The 24,255-nt window shown below is 38.2% G+C and overlaps 1 protein-coding gene across 18 annotated transcripts in view; it reads right to left on the reverse strand.

Annotated features, from left to right (window-relative positions):
* Lrch3 (leucine rich repeats and calponin homology domain containing 3) overlaps window positions 1-24,255 on the reverse strand; it is a 106,904-nt gene that overhangs the window by 63,568 nt on the left and 19,081 nt on the right. For all 18 annotated transcript variants that reach the window (XR_012910031.1, XR_012910034.1, XM_075966090.1 and 15 more), the window contains exons 2-4: window positions 4,989-5,133; window positions 3,580-3,706; window positions 668-773 (exon numbers count right to left, since the gene is read on the reverse strand). Coding sequence is in view for 16 of the 18 variants with exons in the window: in XM_075966090.1 (XP_075822205.1) it covers window positions 668-773; window positions 3,580-3,706; window positions 4,989-5,133 (378 nt within the window). In the remaining 2 variants the exon portion in view is untranslated. The remainder of the gene's footprint in view (window positions 1-667; window positions 774-3,579; window positions 3,707-4,988; window positions 5,134-24,255) is intronic.

Genomic DNA, 24,255 nt, shown 5'->3' on the forward strand with positions numbered 1-24,255 from the left:
CCATTTATAAATCAGGGCTAACCTACAGAAATGCCTTACATCACACCAGACTATCAAGTGTGCTACATTTCTGCCCATAGCCATGCTTAGCTAAATTCACAATGACACTCTCCTCAAGGACCAACTACAATAGTTCATAAGTCAACAGGATCTAAAATGGAGTCACTGAGCAAGAGTTATCAAAACGTTTCTCTCAAGTTTTTGTGATTGTTTTGCTAGCATTAACGCTGGCCCTCCAGCCTTGACTGTGCTAGCCAAGCGCTCTAGCACTGAACTGTATCCCCAAACCCTCTTCGGTTCTTTCTTTCCCTTTTCCTCTCTCTCTCTCTCTTTCCGAAGACAGTGTCTTGCTGTATTGCCAGGCTGGCATGAGACTCATGATTCTCGTCCTTTAATTTTGAATTTCAGACAGGGTTTTACTCAGTTGCTCATGCTGTGATCTTCCTGCTTAGCTTCTTGAGTAGCTGGGATAACAGGCCCATGGCATAAGACCCAGCTCTGAACAGCTTCTAAAGTGCACAGTCTAGATGATGCTAACTCAAAAAGCGTTCAGATTTCAAATGCTGGCTCTAACTCATACATATTTTTGACTTGTGCCCATCAGTCTGAGAGATCTTTAAAATAAAAAAACAAATACCAACAAAACAATTATTTCGTAGTTTCTTACCTTCAGGCAGGCGTACTAGATGATTTCTTCTTACATTAAAGTCTCTCAAGGCTTCCAGATTACCAATTTGGGAAGGTACAGTTTGAATTTCATTGCAGCTCACATCCTATTTCAAAAGAACACAAAGGTATGATTATTCTAACCACAAACTTGCTTGCTTTAAGATACTTACAAAGTGATATTAGGCAAGATAATACCTACATTCCTTCATGGTAATAATATATATTATAATAATATTATAGGTATATGTATTATCATCCTTCATCTAAGAATAATTCAGTTTGTACTCTCATTTAATTATACACTTTTGAGTAATTCTTCAGATTTTATGTAGGTTTATAGAAAATCCTGAAATTAAAATGATATGGCAAAAATAATATGGCTTAAGATATAAATAGAAGGCCTAGAGTATCAGATTCAAAGATGTTGATGAAAAGTTAAAGCAGAAAATGATATATTTTATTTTATACTGTTCTAATTAAAATAAAAAATACAATAATGATAAAAATTAAATGAAAATTACTTCACAGAAAAGCTCTCATTTTTCAAAATATCAGTTTGGCTGGTCAAGAATATAAAATTAAAATGTATACAATGACTCTAATTTTTATCCAACTGAATATAAAGAGAAATAATAAAGTGTACACAAACCAGAGGCCATGGAAAAACAGGCCGCTATTATCCAGTCAGTCTGAGTCTAATACAAACAATATGGAAGGAAGTCTGCTGGTAGCTTGCTTACAAGCTTGAGCCAGTGGGTCCAAAAAAAGTGCCTATCTACAGCTTCCAAGATGAATAAGTTCAGAATTCCGTAAGTCTGAGGCCAGCCAGAATAACTTACAAAACCATAATTATGTACAGCAGAAGGAAGCTCAAGCTGCACATGAATACTTGAAAGTCCTCCAATGCATGAGTGAAAAAAAGACAGCTCATAAACAACTTACAAAGCCAGTTTGCTTATCATAAACCTCAATAAGCTTTTGACAGTTTTAAAACTCATTATTACAATTATTATTTGTTTGTGGACCCGGGGGGCGGGGAGAGGAAACCTTTGTGTGTGGAGGCCAGAGGACAGCAGTCTGTGGATTTGGTTTTCTCTCCTCACCACATGGGTCTCAGGGGACGAACCCGGGTCATCAGGCTTGGCTGCAGACTCTTACCTGTTGACCCATCTCGCTGGCCCAGACATTACTTTGTTTTTCTCAAAAGAGAAAAGAATATAATTTTCACCTTTCATTAATGACAGTAGAATAAAAAATTAGACTTTAAAGTTCAGTGTTCTAGGCAACAAAATTTAAGGGTAGTGAAATAAGTTTCAGGCAAAAAAAGTGAGTCTGTGGTAAAGGTCTTAGTAATTTGTGATGTGTCTCCCAGAAAACACCTGTGTTGATAAAAAGCCATTTACTTCCACCCACAAACGACAGTGGAAGGAAAGAGAGAAGGGCACAGAGAACAGCAGCTTTGAAGTTACTCATTCTTTCTCTGTCGGGAATGACGGAGGGCAGGAGGGTACCTTCTGTAGAAAACTAGAAGCATGACTCTATCTTTTGAGTACTTAGAACTGAATAAGTATTTAAAGTTTCAACAATTTGACAATAGAATTTGGAAAACTAAGGTATGGAGACTGAGTTCAAGGCCAATTTAGGCTACAAAGTAAGGCCTTTTCTCAAAAAGAAAAGAAACAAAAAGAATATGATCAAACTGCACCATAAGAAAAAAATTTTAGATAAAAAATAAACAGTTATATTCCGTCTATCATGGAAAAAATGAACAAAAGAACTTAAGAGTATAATTTATGCCTACTTCTTGCTAACAAGCCAAGTTCTAAAGAATGTCCCAAGACAAACATTTTGGATTTTATTTCCAAAGTCTGCTAGCTCAAAAAGAGTAGCCTAAACTCCCAACTCTATATTGAATGTCTGTGAAGGTTTAACATATAACCTGTTATATTTAAGTCCCTCCCACCAAGGTATCTAATTTGTCCAATTAGATTTATACAATTTTTTTCTGTTTACAACCATCTTTATCAATAAACCACACACAAAAAACTAAATTTCAATGGACACAGTTGCATTTGATTATTTCATGCAATAGGAAACATAGGCTTTAGTTCAAACAGGCTGATTTCCAATCGTTGGGTTATACAGTCTCCGGCAGACTACAACATCTGAGTACTGTTTTTTTTTAGCTATAAAATGCGGTCAATAATAAAATCCAGCTCATAATATGATTGTGAGGATATACATAGTATGACTCTTCGTTATTTCATTTATTCATTTTGGTTTTTTGAGATAGGGTTTTTTGTGTAGCTTCGGCTGTCCTAGAACTCACTCTGTAGACCAGGCTGACCTCAAACTCAGAGATCCACCTGTCTCTACCTTCCAAGTGCTGGGATTAAAGGGGTGCACCACCAACACCCAGCTAGTCTGACTCTTAACTCAAAACATAAATACTTAAGAGATGGTATCTTATATGTTCACAAATAATAGTAGATGAAGTTAAATATATAGTAGAAAATATATAAAAGCAAATTACAGTTGGCTACTATTCTAAGGGTATGGCAAGAAAAAACAAACATACAAAAAACAAACACTAACTTTTGGAGTGCCCATACACTGATAACGGCTAAGAAAAATCATAAAAATATTGATGATATTAAAATTTTAATTTGAAAACTCAACTACATTATTAACTTACATCTTAAAAGTTTAGTACCACAGAAATCATTTAATGCTGGTTAGAAAATAACCAAAGACATTTCCCCATTTTGTGTGGAGATGTTAAGACTTGTACATTGAAGTCTTTTTTAATTATACATCAAGCCAACACTATAAAATTATTTTAAAAACAATCTTAATCATATAGAAGACTGCAGACATGTTGGACAATCAAAAAATAAAATGTTAACTTACAAGTTCCGTCAAATGTCTGAGATGTCCAATTTCTTCAGGAAGTGAGACCAATTTGTTATTACTAGCAATTAAGACTTTCAATGGTAAATTACACAAGTGTACTGGCAATGTCGAGAGTTGGTTCCGACTAAATGAGTAAGTAGAGAAAGAGCAGTCAGACACCACTGATGAAAATGTTTCCACTTTCCTCATTTCAGACACAAAAAGAAGTCTAACAAGGAACAAATAGGATACTAGATTTGAGTTCCTGCCAGTTTAACCATTCCCAGCTAACAAAATTTAAACGGATAACAGGAATTTTTGTTTATTTAAAAAAATGAAAATCAGAAACACAAAATAATAAAACATATCTATCATTAGTATAAAAACAAATTAAAAATTTACTATGTAAATTTAATCCCATAATAATTCTTTAGGGCCAAATCTTTCCCCATTTTCAAGATCTTTTTCTTGATTAATATAGTTCACGGACCTTTTAAATTTTTTAATTCAATAATAATTCTACTCCAATGCATACCGATTAAGAAAAGTTAACATTTACACACAAATTTCTCTAGCTGTGTTATTTTTTTAACATGATTTTTAAAACTGCTAAATATCTGAATGGAACAGATTCTACTTTTATTTTTAATTAAGTGTCTATGCGTGTGAGAGAGCGGCATATGCAGCACCCAGAGGCTAGATGAGAGCAGCAGATTTCCTCGTAGCTCCAAGTACAGGCAGTTGTGAGCTGCCTGACGAGGATGCTGGGAAGTGAACTCAAGTTCTCCAAAAGAGCATTTTAACTTTTAACTACTAAATCATCTCTCTAGACCCAGGGCATATAAACTGGGCAACAAAATATTTACGAGAAATACATGTCCAAGGTCCAACGAGAAGGCTCAGTACCGGGTAAAGGCACTTCCTGCAAGTACGGCCACCTGAACCCAATCTCTAGAAGCCACATGAAAGTGGAAGTGAACAACCAACTCCAGAGTTGTCCTTTGCCTCTGCACATGCATTCCAGCACACCCAACACTCACATTATGTACACATCAATGCTGTGTGTACGTGTGAACCTAGAGCCTTGTGCATACCAGGCTAGTGCTCTACCAGCTAAACTGTGTCTCAGTCCATCACATCTGGTATTTACTAGAAGCTAATTTGAAAATGTAACTGGAGAAGCACAGTTGAGAGACTCCGACAAGCCTATTAAGCTAATGGCTAGTAGGATCTGTTAATTATGCAAAACTAAAAAATAAAAGAAGAAACAAGAGAAACATGGGAGAAACCATTATTATACCCTGAGAACATATTAGAAACTGCTGGTGTGAACAAGTAACATAAATAACCATAAACATCTTAGAGACAGAGAGGAGAAAGTTAAAGATCACATAAAACTACTTTTTCTAAAGGAGTACTATTCTTACCTAATATTTAAGAATGTCAGGGCTTGTAAGTTTAGAATGGCCTCTGGGATATACCGAATACAATTCTGGTATAGGTTAAGACTTTCCAGAGAGACAAAGTGACATGCTTCCATAGGAATTTCTGAGAGGCGATTCCGTGACAAGTCTGAAACAAAAGAGAAAAGCTTAAGACAATTCTTTGGAACTTGTTTTACTGAAATTCGTTAGTATGCTTTATAATAACTTGAATTCTCCAGAATTCCTATTGTGAAAACTGGTTCAGCATAAACTTTAAAATATTAACTGAGCAAGCAAACCACTAAACATTTAAACTGTTGATGGGAAATGGTTCCTTTTTCCTTTCCACACACACTAAAACACAGGCCACTCATTAAATCAAAGCTGTATCACTGAATTCCAAATACCATCAGAAACAAATAGATTCCTCCCCCCAAATGCACCTTCCCAAGTAGATATGAGAGAGAGGGGAGGGAGGGAGAGAGACAGACAGACAGACTGCCCTGAAGCATTCATGGAGGCCAGAGGACAACTCTCCAGAGTAGGTAGGCCTTGGGACTCAGAGAGCAGCTTGTCAGGGCTGGGCCGCAAGCACCTTTTATTCTCTGAGCCACCTCCTCAGCCCAACGGCCCTACTCTTTACCAAAGAAGTCAAAGTCCTTTGTTAAAATAGACTCAGGAACTTTCTTTGCTCCAAATGACACAATCTGAACCTCAATAAAAATAGTACTTGAGGGCCTGGAGAAATGGCTCAGTAATTAAAATGTTTGCTGCTCTTCTAGAGGACCACCAGGCAAGTCACAACTGCCTTTATCTCCAGCTCTAGGGGATCAGACCTCTTCTGGTCTCTGTAGGCAGGCAGGCAGGCAGGCAGGCAGGTAGGCATGCACATACATTAAAGAAAAAAAGAAAAAAAAAACGTTTTTTCTGAGAAAGGGTCTTTCTGTGTATCCTTGGCTGCCCTGGAATTTGATCTGTAGACCAAGCTGGCCTTGAAATCACAGAGATCTGTCTGCCTCTGCATCTCATGAGCTGGGATTAACGGCGTACGTCAGCACTGCCCAGCCTAAAATTTGAAAAACTTTTTTTTCAAAAAAGGAATTTCAATGAATCAAATCCATCATCCATATTCACATGAGTATAAATGATACATCCGTCAAAGAGACAGAAAACTAAATCATTAGTTTATGAACTAATAAGAATCCACCACTTATCTTGCCTTTCCTATATAAAAATATCATAGAGTAACCTAGATATTCTATCAAAGAGATGATGAAATAAAAGCATCCTAGTTATGGGTGAAAAAACAAACAAACAAAAAACCAGGATATCACTATTTTACAACTCCCAATGAAGTAATGGATATAGAATAGAGCATAAGTGGCTATCAACTTTTTAAATTAACTGTTTGCTTGTGTGTGTGTGTGTGTGTGTGTGAGCGCGTGCGCGCACATGTGCATGTCTGCCACAGCAGCCATAGGAAGGCCAGAAGAAAACGTGTAGGCATCAGTGTGCTCCTTCCACCATGTGGGTCCTGGGGACTGAACTCAGGTGGTCAGGATGGGCATCAAGGGCCTCTGACCTGAAGAGCTACCTCACTGGTCCTCAATGGCTATCAGGTAAAAGGATCAGAACATCTGGGCAGGATGGCACACGTCTGTAACCTTAGCACCCAGGTGCCTGAGACAAAGTTTCTGAGTTTGAGGTTGGCCTGGGCTGTATCCAGAGACCCTATCTTAAAACAACAACAACAAAACAGGAGATTAGGGGCCAGATACGATGGTTCAGTGGGTGAAAGCACTTGCCCACAAACTTTGACACTCTGAGTTCTATCCCTGGAACTCACAGCGGAAGGAAACAGACAACTCCTGGAATTTATCCACTGGCCCACAAGTGTGCCATGGCATGCACATGCATGCTCGCTCTCTGACTTGGACACCTGTGCCCACTCTCCCTATCCCCCCATTAATAAATTTTATTATTTCTAAAAAAGGAGGTAAGAGGGGAGACAGGAGAAGGGAGAAAGGCAACCAGAAATTGTGCCTTTCACTAAAGAAAAAAATAAAAAAAACAACCTGGGTCTGGTCTGACTAAGCGGTACGCTCAGGAATGCAGAGAACAAAAGGCTGCGTTGCCGCCTCACCACCCTACCATGTCTATCCAGAGTCAACTAAGTACGCTTCAGGTCTGTGTGCCCGACACTGGAGCTTTCTCTTGAAACAAGGAGACAACACATGAGTCTCTGTTGGGAACTCCTGGTGAGCTCTTGACTGAGAGAACTTGATGGAGGGCTTGAATGACAATTCATTCTGTATCTTGTTTGAACCACAGTAGAAGATGACTTTTTGCGTAGGTATAGGCACATTGCTTTTCTCCGAAATTTCTTGATGTTACTTTACTACTTTCTCATCCAAAGTGTCTGATTACTTTCCTTTTGTATGCATCTTGCTAGTCTGAAGTCCAAGGCTTGGTAGAGAGTGCACTTGGTAAGCACTTGCTCCCATCTTGCTGCCCTCCAGCTCTTTCAATCCTTCCACCGTTCCCTCTACTCTATCTAGCTGTGTCTCCTTCATTTGCTCTTCTCTGTGCATTTTTGCTTGATGTACTCTTTTACTAAATCTTCTAAGTCACAACTTTGAGGATTTACAAAATCATCCTCTGTCTCATTTCAAAATTATTTTATGCTATAAATAGAAGCATGTCATTCTGTTCTCTTGAGAACTGTTCTGCTGTCAGACTTGACTTTTCCCAGCATTGGTCTACTTCTACAGTCAATGTACTCTGGATGATTTCCTCATTCACAGCCTCCTCAGCTGCTCTGAAGCAGACAACTGAACAGTACGGAGACGGCTAAGGAGACTACTTTTCCTACTAATGGGTCTCCTCTTCCTTAAAGCTCAAGTTCACACTAGAATAGCAAAAGCAATGTGTGAAGGTGCTGAGGCATTTCTGATAGCTAAAAGGTTGTGATCATTGTCCAAAGGCTTCTGCTTCTTGTTTCTTCATAGAACCATAGTCACACACTCCCTAAGGAAGTCTCCTGCTTGCCCACCAGGTGGTAGTAATTTAAGAAAAAACAACATATCGCCAAAACACTTCATGACACTGTGTGCATTTGGGAAAGTCAAAGCCCAAAGTGTCTGTGACTGTAAAATGTTATTTTATAAAAGCAAATTTCGGGCGGTGGTGGCGCACGTGTTTAATCCCAGCACTTGGGAGGCAAAGACAGGAGGCTCTCTGTGAGTTCAAGGCCAGCCTGGTCTATAGAGCGAGTTCCAGGACAGGCTCCAAAGCTACATAGAAACCCTGTCTTGAAAAACAAAAGAAAAAAAAAAGTGCCAGATGATCTGGCTTATTTCAAATAAAAGCAAATTTCATCCGAGGGACTCCTACCTCTGCTCTGCACCAGCCCGCCTCAGGACCTTCACCGAACCTCTTAAGAAGCCACTAGGCAGCTTTGTAACACCCTGAAGACCCTCTCAAGTCTTGGATCAAGTAAAAATAAAGCCTTTTGAAACAGCAAAAAGAAAAAAAAAAAGCAAATTTCACACAGAAATAATTTTGAAGAAAGTATAGCCTTTCTTCTTCCTGAATATCACTATATAAAATTATTTATAATTTTATGTATTCCAGGAGAAATACTTTATATACAATCACACCGTGAATTTCTTTAATACAAAGTACAACAATAATTATTTTATCAACTGCCATTCAATTCAATTTTAAAAGCTGGAGGAATAAAAGGATTTATTACTGTCAACTATAAAGTGCTTCAACATGAAGCTGGAGAGATGGTTGAGCAATAAAGAGCCTGGCTACTCTTTCAAAGATTTGGGTTCAATTTCCAGCACAAACATGGTGGCTCACAACTATCTGTAACTCCTGTCCATAGGATCTGATTGGCCTGATCTGATCTGGCCTCCAAAGGCACCAGGTACACACAGGCTACACAGACATTCATGCAGATACCCACTTACAAAAGTAGATAAAATACATGCTTCAATATTTAAGTTTGATGCAATAAACTTCAGGTAACAAGTAAAATGAAGCACAGAGCTTACACAGTGGATATTTATTTATAGACTAGTCTTACTTTTTGACGAAGGCTGGCCTTAAATACAGCATTCTGCCTCAATCTCTCGAGTGCCGGGATTATAAGCATACTATACTTGCTTAACTGTGAACTTTTCAAAATCTCAGAATGGAAGGCGTGGTATATTAGGTAAAAGTGTTTGCCATCCAAGCATGAGGGCCTGAGTGTGAATCCCAGAACACACAAGAAAGCTGGATGCAGCGAGTGAGCAGCTACAACCCTGCATCCCTGCAGGGAAACAAGAAGTGAAGATCAGAGAATCCCTGAAAGCGTGTGGGTCTGGCATATGAAAGGGAAACGAACAAAGAGGTTCTGCATCAAACAAGATGGAAGGAAAGGACAAATGTCCAAGAACCCCTTTTTGAGAGTTTACTGGGAAGAACACCCTCAGCACCGGGCCTTTCACTCTAAAAGCACGGCTCATTTCCTCAGCAATGGACAGCTTTGACACTTCTAAGAAAGGCCTCATCATTTTTCTCAGAGAGTATATTCTCAGATCCTATTACTTTATGAATAACATACTTCTAACCACTTGTTACTCACACATAGAAGTAACGATCATATGTTAATTTTCTGACAGTCTTGGTAAACTTTTAGCTCAAATAACTTGTCTACAGATCCTTTCAGACATTTATATGGCTCTGTAAATAATGAAACTTTTGTTTCTTCCTCCATGCTTCTCATTTATTTATGCAATTTCCTCACCCTGTTTGTTAGAACTTACAGTATAATGTTGAATAAAAGTAAAAGTATCTTTTTGTTTCTATTTTCAACCATTTTCTTTGTTGACTGTATGAAACCAAGAAAACCCTCTAAGTTTGCTAAGGATTTCCTTCCTTCCTTCCTTCCTTCCTTCCTTCCTTCCTTCCTTCCTTCCTTCCTTCCTTCCTTCCTGCCTTCCTTATCAGCAATGGTGTTAAATTTATTAACAATTTCTCTTCTTTTATTGAGATGACCATACGATCTTTATATTTTATTATATTAATATGAAATTTTCCTTATTAGTTTTCCTTCCTTCTTTTCCTTTCTTTCTTTCTTTCTTTTCTTTCTTTCTTTCTTTCTTTCTTTCTTTCTTTCTTTCTTTCTTTCTTTCTTTCATCATAGATTCATTAAGAAAATGTGAAAAAGAACTCCTAGGAGTAGAATGAGCCCCAAGAGGAATTTTCACTTTTTACTTTTCATTATGCCATTATTTTATTTTTTTTGTGTAACTGTTATCCTCATAAATCCTTTATTCTATTAATGTAGAATAAAGTTAATTTTCTAATGTTAAAGACCTTCTATAATAACCTTGAGGTAAAAAGTGATGGCTAATATTTACTGCCAACGTGGTTTAATTTAGAACCACCAAAGAACACATCTGCGTATCCTGTGAGGGTTCTTCCAGAAAGGTTTAACAAAAAGAAAAGGCCCACCCTGAGTGGGGGTGGTGCTACTGATGGAGTGGGGCCTCAGATGGAGTACACCAGGGAAAAGGAGCCAAGCACCACCACTTATTTATCTTCCTCTGCCTCCCAATTCTGGATGCAACGTGACCAGAGACCTCAAGCACCTGTTGTCATGGCTGCTCCACCACCTGTCCCTGTAACTGTGAGCCAAAAGAAGCCCTCTTGAAGTCGTTTTTGTCAGCCCTGCAGCAATGAGGAAAGTAACTAAGAGACAAACCAGTCTCCTTGTGATAGTACCGAGGCTGTATATCCTTTACATCAGACTGTTGACGGGCAGCTCAAGAGTTTACAAACAACATCACTAATGAACTGGGATTATAACTTCTCTAACTGTCAGGGTGAGACAAAACTGTACTTCTCTCATTGAATTTGCTGGCAAAGTCAATTAACTTAGAGTTTTCCTTGAAGAATTTCTCTACCGATTAGATTTCTTTAATAGTTTAAGATCATTTAGGCCTTACGTTTTCTTGAATCAGTTTTAAATTATGTTCTAGGAGCTTGTTGTTTTTGCTTTGTTTTCAGCTTCTATGTTTATTTAGAATGAGACCTTGTTATGCAGCCCAGGCTGACTCAATCCTCTCTCAATGGGACATGCATTTTTATCATCATTCTTGCCTAGCTGTTTGCTATTTTTATTAGCATTTTAAATTTTATTGGCATAAAGTTATTAATAATACCCTGCGTTTATGAGCTTTTACAGAATCTGTAGTGTCTTCCTCTGCCATACTCTTTTGCTTTGGTCATTTATACCTTCTTTCTTGACAAGTACATCAGAAGTATACAACACCATAGCATTTTCTGACTTTCTTCAGTGCCAGGGGTTGGACTAGAGTCTTGCATATGCTAGACAAGCACTCTGTCACTTAGCTACATCCCTAGCCCACTATTAACTATTGCTTAGTTAGCCTGTTCATCATCTACGTGGTTTTCATTTTATTCAGCTTTGTTCTTTATCACCTCCCTCCTATCAGAAGGGGTCGTGTTGTTTTACTTTCTTTCCAATTCATTGAGATACTTAACTCATTAAGTTTTACTTATTTCTTTTCAAGTATATGCACTTAAAGCTACAAATTCAACAGACATCCATCTCGGATGGAGGCAGGATAAATTCCTCAACTATATAGTAAGACCCCTACCTTATGTTGGTGGTGGCACAAACCTTAAATCTGAGCCTGGTCTACAAAACAAGTTCCAGAAGAGCCAGGACTGTTACATAGAGAAACTCTGTCTAAAAACCCAACCAACTAAACAAACCAACAAACAAAACAAACAAAACAGCAACAACAACAAAAAAAAAAGCTACAATCATTCAGGAGGTATAAGTAGGCATTGCTGTGAATTTATAGTTCCAGGCCAGCAAGCCAGTCAGAGCTACATAGTGTGACTCTGTCTTTAAGAAAAAGAAAAGAAGCCAGGCAATGGTGTGGTGTGCTGATGGAGGACGGTCATTGGTTAATTATAATAAAGAAACAGCTTGGCCCTCATAGGTTAAAACATAGGTGGGTGGAGTAAACAGAACAGAATGCTGGGAGGAAGAGGATGTGAGCTCAGACTCGACAGCTCTGCTCTCTGGAGCAGAGGCTATGCTCCCCTCTCACGGGCAGAAGCGATGAAGCAAGCCGCCAGGTGAGACATGCTGAATCTTTCCCGGTAAGCGCACCTAGTGGTGCTACACACATTATTAGAAATGGGCTAAATTAATATGTGAGAATTAGCCTAGAAGAGGCTAGATATAATGGGCCAGGCAGTGTTTAAAAGAATACAATTTGTGCGTTGTTATTTCGGGTAAAGCTAGCTGGTGGTGGGAGCTGGGTGGCGGAATGCAACCCGCAGCTTCTACAACAGTGTGCACTCAGGAGGGAGAGGCAGACAAAGTTCGAGGCCAACCTGGCCTACAGAGCAAACTTGGACAGCCAAGGCAACAAGAGAAATCCTGTCTTGAAAAAAAGACAAAATAAGTAGAAAAGGCTATAAATTCTCTCCATTACTGTTGTTTTTAATTTCATAAGCTTTTAACAATATAGTATAAGAGCTTCATCAGGATATTTTTAAAGATACTGTTAGAATTTCCACTATTATTTAACTCATTCTATTAATTGCCAAAGACATTCTAGCTATATTTTCTTTTTTTTAAATATTTATTTATTTATTTATTTATTTATTATGTATACAATATTCTGTCTGCATGTGTGCCTGAAGGCCAGAAGAGGGCACCAGACCTCATTACAGATGGTTGTGAGCCACCATGTGGTTGCTGGGAATTGAACTCAGGACCTTTGGAAGAGCAGGCAATGCTCTTAACCTCTGAGCCATCTCGCTAGCCCTTAGCTATATTTTCTTAATGATTTATAACTATAATAGACTATAACTGTTTTTTTAAAGAATATATTTGATTTTAATCCCATGATATTTGCTGAGATTGCCTTCTGATTTAGTAAATAGCAAGTTATGTAAATATATCATGAGTCTTAAAAGACTTCTACACTGGATATAATGCTCCAGTTAAGTCTATAGGCCACATTTACTTATTTGGTAACATTCATTCAATATTTGCCAACATTTTTTATCAGTTTTTTCTATCAACTGCTGGAAGAGAGGGGTATATTACTTTCTTTTACTATTGTTGCTATCTGGTGTTTCTCTCTCTCTCTCTCTCTCTCTCTCTCTCTCTCTCTCTCTCTCTCCTCATTTCTCTTTCTTTCTGAGGTACAGTGTCAGACAGCCCAGGCTGGCCTTGAACTCACTATATAACCACAGCTGGCCTTGAACTCCTGATCCTTCAACTCCCAAGTGCTGGGATCTGGGATTACAGGTGTGTACTATACTCCTTATCTGACAGGGATTTTAGTGGGAAAACATGGTTTATATTTAACAACATTACCCACAATAGTTGAATAGTCAAAAGGGTCACATGAAAGGTGTAACTTCATTGTTCTTTGAATTGTCTGTTTTCTTATTTTTTACTATTAGGATTTTAGTTAAGTTCAAAATGTTAGTGCATGTAGATCCTTAGCTAATATTTCTGATTTTATTAAGATTCAAATTTAGGAAATAAAGACAGTAAATTTTAACAGCCATAGGAAATTTCCATTTTTAGAAAATCTCTGATTCTGTATGTCAAGTTGAATACCTGAAATTTGCCTATTTCACCATAACAGGAAAGGATTTCTTAGTTTTTACATTGTTTTATTTTAGTTTTTGAGACAGAGTCTTGCTTAGACTGGCCTGGAATTTAATTAAGATCCTCCTGCCTCAGATTCCTAAATACAGGGATTACAAGCATAAAAGAGGCTCATTTCTTAACTACTAAGGACTAATTTTACATCACTAAAACATCATATATTTGCTAGTGTGTTATATTTCCACTGCTCTGGACAGCCTTCTTTCTCGCTTTCCAAACCTAATCCTATCAGCAAATGCCTCTCTCGGTCCATATTTATGTTGAATCCATTAATTTATCTTCATCTCCTCCATTAGTGTTTCTTATGCCTACTCTGAGTCAAACCAAATCACTCACGGAGAACTTTTTTTTCATATGGAATAAAATGCAAAAAATGGAAACGTAAGTTAATTCCCCAAGTTTGACATATCAAAAAAATGAACAAATATCAACTTTTCCCCAAATCACATATCATCAAAAGTTGTCATGATCACTGGCACACCAAAGAACTAATATATGTTCACTATTTTTTCTTTGCTTTTACAAAAGGAAAAAAAGTCTAACATAATTATTTAAAGATCTCTATTAAAATATTTCAGATAGTTTCCCTATCCTTCAGTAAAGTTCAATAAAAGAACATTGTGTCGCTAGAGCAAGCCCCTTGACTTCACACTTACACACAGCACAGGCCTCTGAGGTTACCATCTCCCTGTCAATAGAACCAGTCATCTGTTGTTTTCCAGACTGCAAGCCTAATTGAGATTGCCAAGTACTGTAAAAGCCACAGACTGGATCAGAAACAACTTTGCAATTAAGCTATTAAGTTACTTCTCTGTATCACATCCTGAATGTGGCCTTGGTCTTCCAAATGCCATTTTTGACTAATGACAGTGATGTAAGCCAACAACTACACCAATCTCTGCTATAGTCTTTGGATATTTTATTCAGCCAGGCAAGGCAAAAAAGGCATATTTAGGCCTGACACAAATACAAGAACATTTTTGGCATGGGAAACCATGAAAGCGTCAATGAATAAAAGAAATATTTTGATTGCTCTCCAGGGTCTAACTGGAGAGATGTGGTCCCCTCATCCTTCAACAAGGAGACTTCTTTTTGTGATAGACAAAAGATCATTACAGAAATTCACAACTGATCAAAATGCAGAGTTGTGGAACCCAATCAGAACTGATACATCTGAAAGACAATTCTTCTACCTAAGGTCCAGGGATAACTGCGGAGCCAGAGGAACGGGAAGTTTACTGTGAAACTGTGTCTCCTAGAAATGGCAGAAGCTACACACCCATGAAGTTTTACCAACATGGATGCCTACACATGAACAACACCAATACACATATACACATGCTAACACAGAAAGAGGAAAGTTCAAGAGCCCTCAGCCCTCCAAAAAAAAACTAAAGGCAACTAAAGAAAGCAGGAGAAATAGTCTTCCCTAAGTAAGAGCACACTAATTGGTTATCCAACACCTTAAAATAGACACACAAGTAACACACAGACTGACAGGTTGCATTTATGCATTTAGAAATACACATACATGTACACATGCACAATTCTATATATGTAACATTAAAAAGAAGAGGCCATGAATTTGAAAGACAGTGTGAGGAACATACATGGGAGAGTTGGGGGCAGGGGAAGAAAGAGAAGGGGGAAATAATGTAAAACAATTTTATAAAGAAATATTTCCACTGGCTTGTGAGAGGCACTTATTACACCTTTATGCATGTTTTGCCACGCTGGTAACTGTCCAAGTTCACAGGCAGTGCGGCTGGGTAGTACTATTTAATAGCTTCCCCCCCTTAGCAGTTTGTATAGTATTTTCTGGAACCATGGATGTTAGAAAAGTCTTTCAGGTTAGATCTGAAATCTCAAGTGTTCAATATCTTCAGCAATCAAGGTTCACCCTCAACCCCTGAGAGGCCACCAAGGGCTAGACTGATCATCTATATTATTTTGGAAGTCACCTGGACTACCCTGACCAACCATGCAAAAGGGTTCTAACACCTGATTCTGGGACTTTGCTGTCTATGGTTCTTGTGGGAGCACACTGGTAGCAACCAACAGCTGTCTAATTGGATACAAGACACACTCAACAGAAGGGAAATCATGCCTGATATTGGAAACCTAGCCAGCTTCACTGGCTTTAGAAAAGAGTCTACTACTGCCACTTTGCTAGACCAATAGAATTCCTTACTACATCCTAAAACTATCCTTTTACTCACAGATCAGTGTAGGACCACCCCTCATCAAAGAAGCCTCTTTCTCCAGCAAAGGAAACCATCATAGAAACCACAACTAGATAAGGCAGAGGATCAACAAATCATGGTGAGTCTGCCCCAATAGATATATCTATATCACAGCTCCTGCATCTATGGCTCAGGGAACATCTCTGAAGAGGAGGATGAAAGATTGTAAGATGAAGAATACCAGGAAGTCGGCTGTGAAAAACTCTGTCCTAGAAATGGTTGCATAAATAAGATCAGAACAATTCTATCAATAAACAAGTTAACATGGAAGGGGGAAATTTTCATGGGGTCCCACCCATAAACAATGAGCTAGAAGCTATTAATGACTTTTGGAAGAAGAATTTACCCTCTTCTAGGACTGAGCCACTTATTGGTTGTTCAAAGCAGAGTGGGTAGCTTGAAACCATGTATACACCACCAACAAAAATGGACTCAACAGGTTGTATATGTATGTGTGTGTATATATGTGTGTGTGTGTGTATCTTTGTACATACATGTATGTACATACACATGTATACAATAATAATCAAAGAAAAGAGGCTAACAATGAGATTGGAGGGGGACATAAAAGGGGTTTGAGGGAAAGCAGCTGGGAGGGGCTAGAGAGAGAAAGGGGGAAGTGATGTAAGTCTATTTCAATTAAAATATTAAAAAAGAAGTATTTCAGTGAAAAATGCTTTAAATAATCTCTTTTGTAATCAAAGTTCTGATTATTTTATTTACAAAAGCACATCATCAACATTAAACTCATTTCAAAAGTATTCATTTTGTTTTTAAATATAGTAAAGAAAAAAACCCAAACCAATAGTTTAAAATAGTCTTCAAGAGCATAAGAATGGTCATTTCAGATTCACAAGCAAGTTTTTATAATTAATATTATTTCTTATTGAAAGATGACAATTGTATACATTTATGCGGCACAATGTGATTTGCTCCACAGTGCATCCTGGAATGACTGTCAAGCTCACTATCACATGCATTGTCTTGCTCACCTACTGTTCTTATGGTGGGATATCTGAAGTTTGCCTTGCTGGCTATTTTGAAACGTGCATTATTGCTTACCACAGTTACCATGTCACACAGTGAACAGTGAGTGTGTTTTGAGGGAAGAGACTGTATTGTTCAGCTCTGTATACTATATACTTGTCAGGAAGGACATAACAGGTGTTCAATAAAAAACGATGAATGCATGAAACAAAAATTGCATGGGGCTGAAGAGATGGCTCAGCAGTTAAGACCTCTGGCTTTTCTTCCAAGGGCCTGGGGTTCAATTCTCAATACCCTCATGGTAGCTTACAACTGCCTATAACTCCAACCTGAGGTATGTGACACCCTCTCCTGGCTTCCAAGGGCACTGCATGCACATGGTGCAGACATACATGCATTACATGCATATATACATGAAACACCAATGCACATAAAAAATAAATAGTAATTTGTTTTTTTAAATTGTGGACTAAAAAAAATAAAAGCCAGTATATCCTTCCTCTTTAGAGCAGCATCTATATAAGGCTACAAATACAATTAACAGAAATACTGAAGGGGCCAAGATACAACTCTGCCTTTATTTTTGTTGTTGTTGATTGAAGAAATATTACATAATCCAGATTGAAAACATAATTTTCCCAGAAGGCTGAAGTAGGAAGATCCCTGCACCAAGACTTTACAAAGAGGAAAGGAAGAAGGGGAGGCATTTATTTCCAAACAAGCATTAAGATAAAGTACAGCAACTCTAACACTGTCTTTCCAAGTTATCAAGACAAGAATCTTACTTTGTATCCCCGGCTGGCCCTGAACTCAGAGATCACTCTGCCTCCCCAGTGTTGGGGTTACAGGTGTGAGCCAACAGGCCTGGCTAAAACATTTTTAATTTATGGTATCCCTTTTACTATTTAAAAATATCCAAGCAATCTATCTATCTATTAGCCTATTGTCTTCATGGTTGCATAACTTTTTGTTTTACTTGTCTATACAACCTACTCTGTAAAAGCCTTGTTTATTTTGGTGCTCATACTATCCCACATCTGGCTCCTGGAACGCCTCAAGTTAGTTCCTCCATTTTTCTAATGCATCTTTAAAAAAACAAAACAAAACAAGAGTAGCAACAACATTTGCTAACATTCTGACACAAAGTGTTCCAGAATTATTTCAAAACTTTCTTACTCTGATTCTGGAATCAGCTATTTTCTTACCCTGTGAAACAGAAATATATGACAAGGTACCTTGGGTGGACAGAAGGGGTTAAGCTACTAACCCTAAAGGAAGCTGCAGAACAGTTTCTGACAGATGCTTTATGTCACTAAGGGAGGGGTGAAGCTACTAATACTAAAGGAAGCTACAGAATTAACTAAGTTCTTGTTGCTTTATGCCACTAAAATTTTGAAGCATTATATTAAACAGCAATAGAAAAGCAAAGCAGAAATTGATATTCTTGGAAGCAGAGCTCTAGTATATCAAAGCTTCCAATATCTGTCACTGGCTTTAGAACTAGCTAATGGAAGTTGGAATGCTGAGGTGCTACCAAAGGCTGTCTGGCCAAACCATCCGAGGGGCATATAAGCTGCAGCACTGTGCCAGAGGGGTTGTGTACAATTTACAGGGGCCAGAAATATATGCTGTGAATCCTATTTCTTAAGAAATATTTGAAATTATAAAGCGAACCACCATATGATGAGCTATACCACTCCTGGCACAGACCCAAAGACCCCTATATCTTACCACAAAGATATTTTCACATCCACGTTTATTGATGCTCTGTTCACAAGAGCATAGAATGGAACCAGCCTACACACCCATCAACAGATGAATAGGTAGGCAAGTGTGACCCACACAGAAATGGAATGTTTACTCAGCTGTATAGAAAAATGGTATCATGAATCTTCAGGAAATAGAAGGACCTGGGAGTATAATATTAAGTGAGGTGGTGGCTCAAGCCCGGAAGAAAAAACTTCATGTTCTCTCTCAAATGCAACCTTGCCAATAATAAATATATGTAAACATGTATAAGTGTGAGTGTAACCAAGAGAGGGCCATATTAGGTGACGAAAAAGGGTGGAATGCAGGCAAAAGGACACATGACTCATGACAAAGGACATAAAGTACTGGTTTTCTACCTACAACTCAGTTGTTTCACAGTAGACATATGAGTTCACTTTCTGTGTATTAAAGCAAGAACCGCTTTTGCATTCCGAAGACTCCAACATGTGCTACTCCTTTGACATACTAAATAAAAGCTGGGCTTGCTTTTTTATTCCACTGACTATTAGTGCAATAGAATCAGACATGACTAGTTACAAATACACTTGTCCTATGGATCCACTTAGGAAAACCAATTTTTAAAAAATCTGTTTTAAGGAAGGGGTTTTAGATAAAGTATTGTATTAATTCTTGAAGAATTTCATAGTAGTAATACAATGGATTTTGATTATAATCACCATCCCCCGACTCCTGGAGAAGGGGTTTTCTTCTGTTTAGAACTATATAAAATCATTCTATTATAGTGCTTTGTTTGTTTGCTTTTGAGATATGGTTTTATTATGATAGTCCTGCCTGGCCTGGAACTTATTATGCAAACTAGGCTGGTCTTGAACTTAAAGAGTGCTGGAATTAAATGGGGAATATTATTTTAAGGCGTATTACTTTTGTTTATGCTTCATTTGTTTAACCCTGTGAAGCTGTGATTCTTTGCCTGCCTAAAAAACACCTGATGGTCTAATAAAGAGTTGAACGGCAAATAACAAGGCAGGAGAAAGGTTAGGCGGGGCTGGAAGGCAGAGTATAAATAGGAAGAAAAATCTGGGAAGGGAGGAAGGACGTCAGGGGCCAGCCACCCAGCCAGCCAAAGAGTAAGAAGGAAAGTAAGATATACAGAAATAATAAAGATAAAAGCCCAGAGGGAAAAGGTTGCCAGGTTAATTTTAGATAAGAAAAGCTCACTAGCAACAAGCCAAACTAAGGCCAGACATGATAATTAAGAATAAGTCTCTGTGTGCGATTTATTTGGGAGCTGGGTGGTGGGCCCCCCAAAAGACAAAAGAGTAAAACATTGCACAACAATTAAATGCATGTGCCACCATACTTTGCTATAGTGCTACTTTAAACTGTACTGCTATACATAAAATAAAGTATGGCTTTAAATTGTTTAAAAAGAAAGAAGTATGTGAAAACTGGCTGGGTCTCCAAAGTTTAAGGTTAATTTAAAAAAAAAAACTTTTGAATACTGCTGATCAAGTCTTTTTGTTTACAGGATGCTTGAAGGAACATGGGCACTTTATCAGTGACTACCACACAAGAAGTACACTGTCTTTTCTTTCTCGCTCAGCCCAAGCTATTCAGAGGACAGGCTCGAGCTACTGACCCTCCTGCTACTAGTTCCTAAGACTACAGCGTAACAGAGCCCCAGACCTTAGCACAACTGACTCCATAATGGAAGTGCCATTCAGGCTGTAACACTCAGCATGTAAACAGCACCACCTGCCAATCTAAAAACAAAGACCTAATCCATCAAAGTCCATATAGTTCTGGGAAAGTCTCTAATGTACTAACCTTGCTTTTTAGCTCCTGTACTTCTGCTTCTAGCCAACTGCTCTTGTTAATTGAAGCATATCAACCCAAGACATGGTTTCTGTGCTTAAAGGCTCATCTGGAGAAAGGCTCAGAGCTACCCTGGGATCCTGAACACCCAGAGTAGTCGTTGGCCGATTAATAAAGATTTTCCATTGGCTTAAACCCAAGTCAAAACAGTCTTCTCTGGTGAATAACCCAAACACACAGACCTTTACTGTCACAGAGAACTATGTCCATTTTTTCCCCCTACTTTTAACGGTTTATGATTTTAGGAACTAAGAGCTACTCTCTGAGGACAAGCCTGGAGTCCAAAGAACTCAGGTCCTTTCCAAGACCGGCAAGCACTCTGAACTGTTGAGCCATGTCTTTAGCCTCCAACCTTATTTTTTGAGATAGGGTTTCTCACTGGGACCTGGGGCTCATAATGAAACTAGGTAGCTAGGCCAGCTGGCCATTGAGCCCCAGGGATATTCCTGTACTGGCCCTTCACTGCACTTGATGAGCTCACAGCCTGAACCACCACACTCAGCTTTTTACATAGACTCTAAGGACTGGGTGGGATGTGATGGCTAATACTGATTGTCAACAGAATCTAGAATCACCTAGGGACAAGCCTTTGGGCAAGCCTATGAGGGAGTAACTCACAGGTTAACTGAGGTGCAAAGACCACCCTAAAAGAGTGCATGCATGAAAGGAAGCATTCATAGCTAGCTGTCTTCTTCCTGACCCTGTCATCATGACATCTGTCTTGATGGACTGTGAGCCAAAAGTTCCTTAAGTTGTTTTTGTCAGGACAGTTTACTCCAGCGACAGAAAGGCAGCTGAGACAGCAAGCACTTCACCAACTGAGTGCCCCAGCTCCAGCAGCCAAGGCATTTTCTCTCTAGCCAGTTTTTATTAACTTTTCCACTTCTGGTTGAGACTATGAAGATTATAAGGTACAGAAATAATTTTTGACTGAGATAATACTGCTTCCTTCAAATAAGATAGCAAAGAAGAAAAAACTTTAAAAGCACTAGGTTCTAATTTAAATCTTGGAAAAAATACACATAAGTAGTTTGCTAACATTTAGCTTAAACAAGTTATTTTCAGAGAAGTCTGCAATTTTGTCTGTTTTCTTCCTTTTTTCTATTTTGTCCTTTGATGCAATAACCATTTTTGTCCCTTCCTAAGTTGCTTGAAGCAATTTTTGTTAACGGACTGGTGTCTGTTTTTCCTATTGAATGTGCCAGAGATCATTATGTCTTCCTATCAAGATCAAATGACTCTCTTTCACCCCAATCTTCTCTTCATCCTCATGAAAAATATCAGAACATTGATCTGGTAACACCTGATAAAAGAACGATGTATGTGGTAAATTAAATTCACTTGAGCCAATCATTCCAAGTACTTTCAAGGCAAACAGGTTCTCTATGCCCACAAAGATCAGCTTGAGCTCACCATTCACTTGCACACAAGAGTTCAGACTTGTAGCTATTCTCTATGAGCATGCTGCTTAAAGCACAAAACAGAAATCAAAGGACACATTCTAAACCTCTCATTTGGGCAGCGTGTACTGCTCTTAGCACAAATGTCTCCAGTTAGGCAGTTATAGGGACATATTACTCAGCTCATAGTGTACTCATTTCCCCTCTCTCTCATTCATAGGGGCTAATCCTCCCCAGATTTTCAGTTCTAGGTACCAGTGATACTTAACTGTGGGGACCTGCTCTTTTACAGTAATTCTAAACTCTGAGTCTTGAGTCATGACAACCTTGTACACCATGGGAAAACAAAGTGTGCTGCATGTGTGCAACAGACCACTCTTCAGTCTTTTAAGACTGGGTCTTGCTTCATAGCTCTGACTAGCCTGGAACTTGAAAGGAATTTAATTTTGATTCATGGTACATCACAGATGACCCTTGGAAACATTACACAGAACTAAGTGAAACATGCCAGACAACAAAGGACGATATTGCGGGATTCTGTCCACACAGGTCACGCAGGTTCCTGAGTCAGAGACATTAGGTAGAATGGGTACTGGCAGCTGGGACAGGAGGGGGACGGAATCAAAAGTATTAGTTTTTTTAGTTTTTGTTTGTTTGTTTGTTTTTTAGGGGTTTTTCAAGACAGGGTTTCTCTGTAGCTTTGGAGCCTGTCCTGAACTTGCTCTGTAGACCAGGCTGGTCTCGAACTCACAGAGATCCGCCTGTCTTTGCCTCCTGAGTGCTGGGATTAAAGGCATGCGCCACCACTGCCTGGCTATCAAAAGTATTTGTATGATGGATAAAGTTACATCACTTTAGGATGATGAAAATTCTGAGAATGGACACAGAGATGACAACATGCCTAACAGTTGTATACTTAAAACTAATAATAATTACTATTACTTTATATTATTATAATAAATTCAGCTATGCATTTTACCACAATAATAAAAAATACCAAATGTGTCTGATTCAAAGGAAATGTAATCAGTCTCTTTTAATAACATGGACATTAAAAATCTTTAAAATTATAGCTTTTTCTAGTAATCATTATTGCATGCTTCAGCAACAAACTGAGTAACACATTACAAAAATCCAAAGCATCCCTGAACTTTAATCTCAAAATTCTGTACATGTAACAGAAACTCACAACTTTTCCCCTTTCTAATCCCATGTTTTTTTTACCAAGGAAAAAAATATTTTAATATTTTATTCAATCCAGCTATAAAAGTGTGACACAAGATTTACTTCTCTAAATTTCAGTAAGAAGCCAGGAAAATCTAAGTTTATTTCAGTCCAAACACAATGTTTCAGCAGAATGGTATTTAGTAAGAAATGCTAGCACTCAAAAGTCTTGTGTTCTTTAATAACTGCTTCAGGCCATCCCACACGGTGACATCATCCTTACCAAATAAAGGCCATTATGCAATAGCCACATACCGTACCATCACTTTCTATGTGAACATTCACTACTGTGGATGGAAGAGGGCCTGAGACTATCACAAACACTCTCTATATGGGGTATTCTTTTCAACGCCGAGCAACTTCATAAGAAACAGTAAATACAAACTTCCAAAAACTTCTAAAATACACAGTTCAATATTAAATCAACTAAAAACAAAATTCCTAAGGAAGGACAAGTACTTAGAGTGCCATATCAAAGAAGTACGGCCACATAACAAACCACAGCACTGCTCAGACTGCTCCCGCAGCCCAATTATCAAACAGAAGGAACACAAAGTCGCCTTTGTTGAATGAAGATAACTTGATGACGATGATTGTCACACTTTTGAAACTTTCTCTATAAATTTGCCAGACTGTAGAAGTACTTTATGCTTACATATTTCATTTTTGCTTTCAACCACTATGCCATTCCTTGATAATTTTGAGGTAGAAAGCAAGTAAAATTAATTTTTGTTTATTAACATTAACCCATGAAAGTTAAAACAACAGTATTTCACTTGTTATATCACTTATACAAACTTGTGAATTATTTTTTTAGATTCATTTTTAATTAAAAATCAAAGCTATAAATTTATATAATTTTAAATGTTAGTTACTTTTGCTTCTGGACAGATATCATTTTCCTTATTCCATCTGCTTAATACAACTAAATTCTGAAATATCATACATAAAACAGACATGAGAAGACTCTGAAAGATTAAAAAGCAGGGACCTCACAAGACAGCAGCAGCAAGTTCCGTGGGTTGTTTTGTTTCGCTGTTGTTGTTTTGCTTACTTATGCTGTTTTGTCCTGAGCAACACATTCCTGA

Source organism: Microtus pennsylvanicus, chromosome 1, assembly GCF_037038515.1.
Source record: "Microtus pennsylvanicus isolate mMicPen1 chromosome 1, mMicPen1.hap1, whole genome shotgun sequence".
Lineage (NCBI taxonomy): Eukaryota > Metazoa > Chordata > Mammalia > Rodentia > Cricetidae > Microtus > Microtus pennsylvanicus.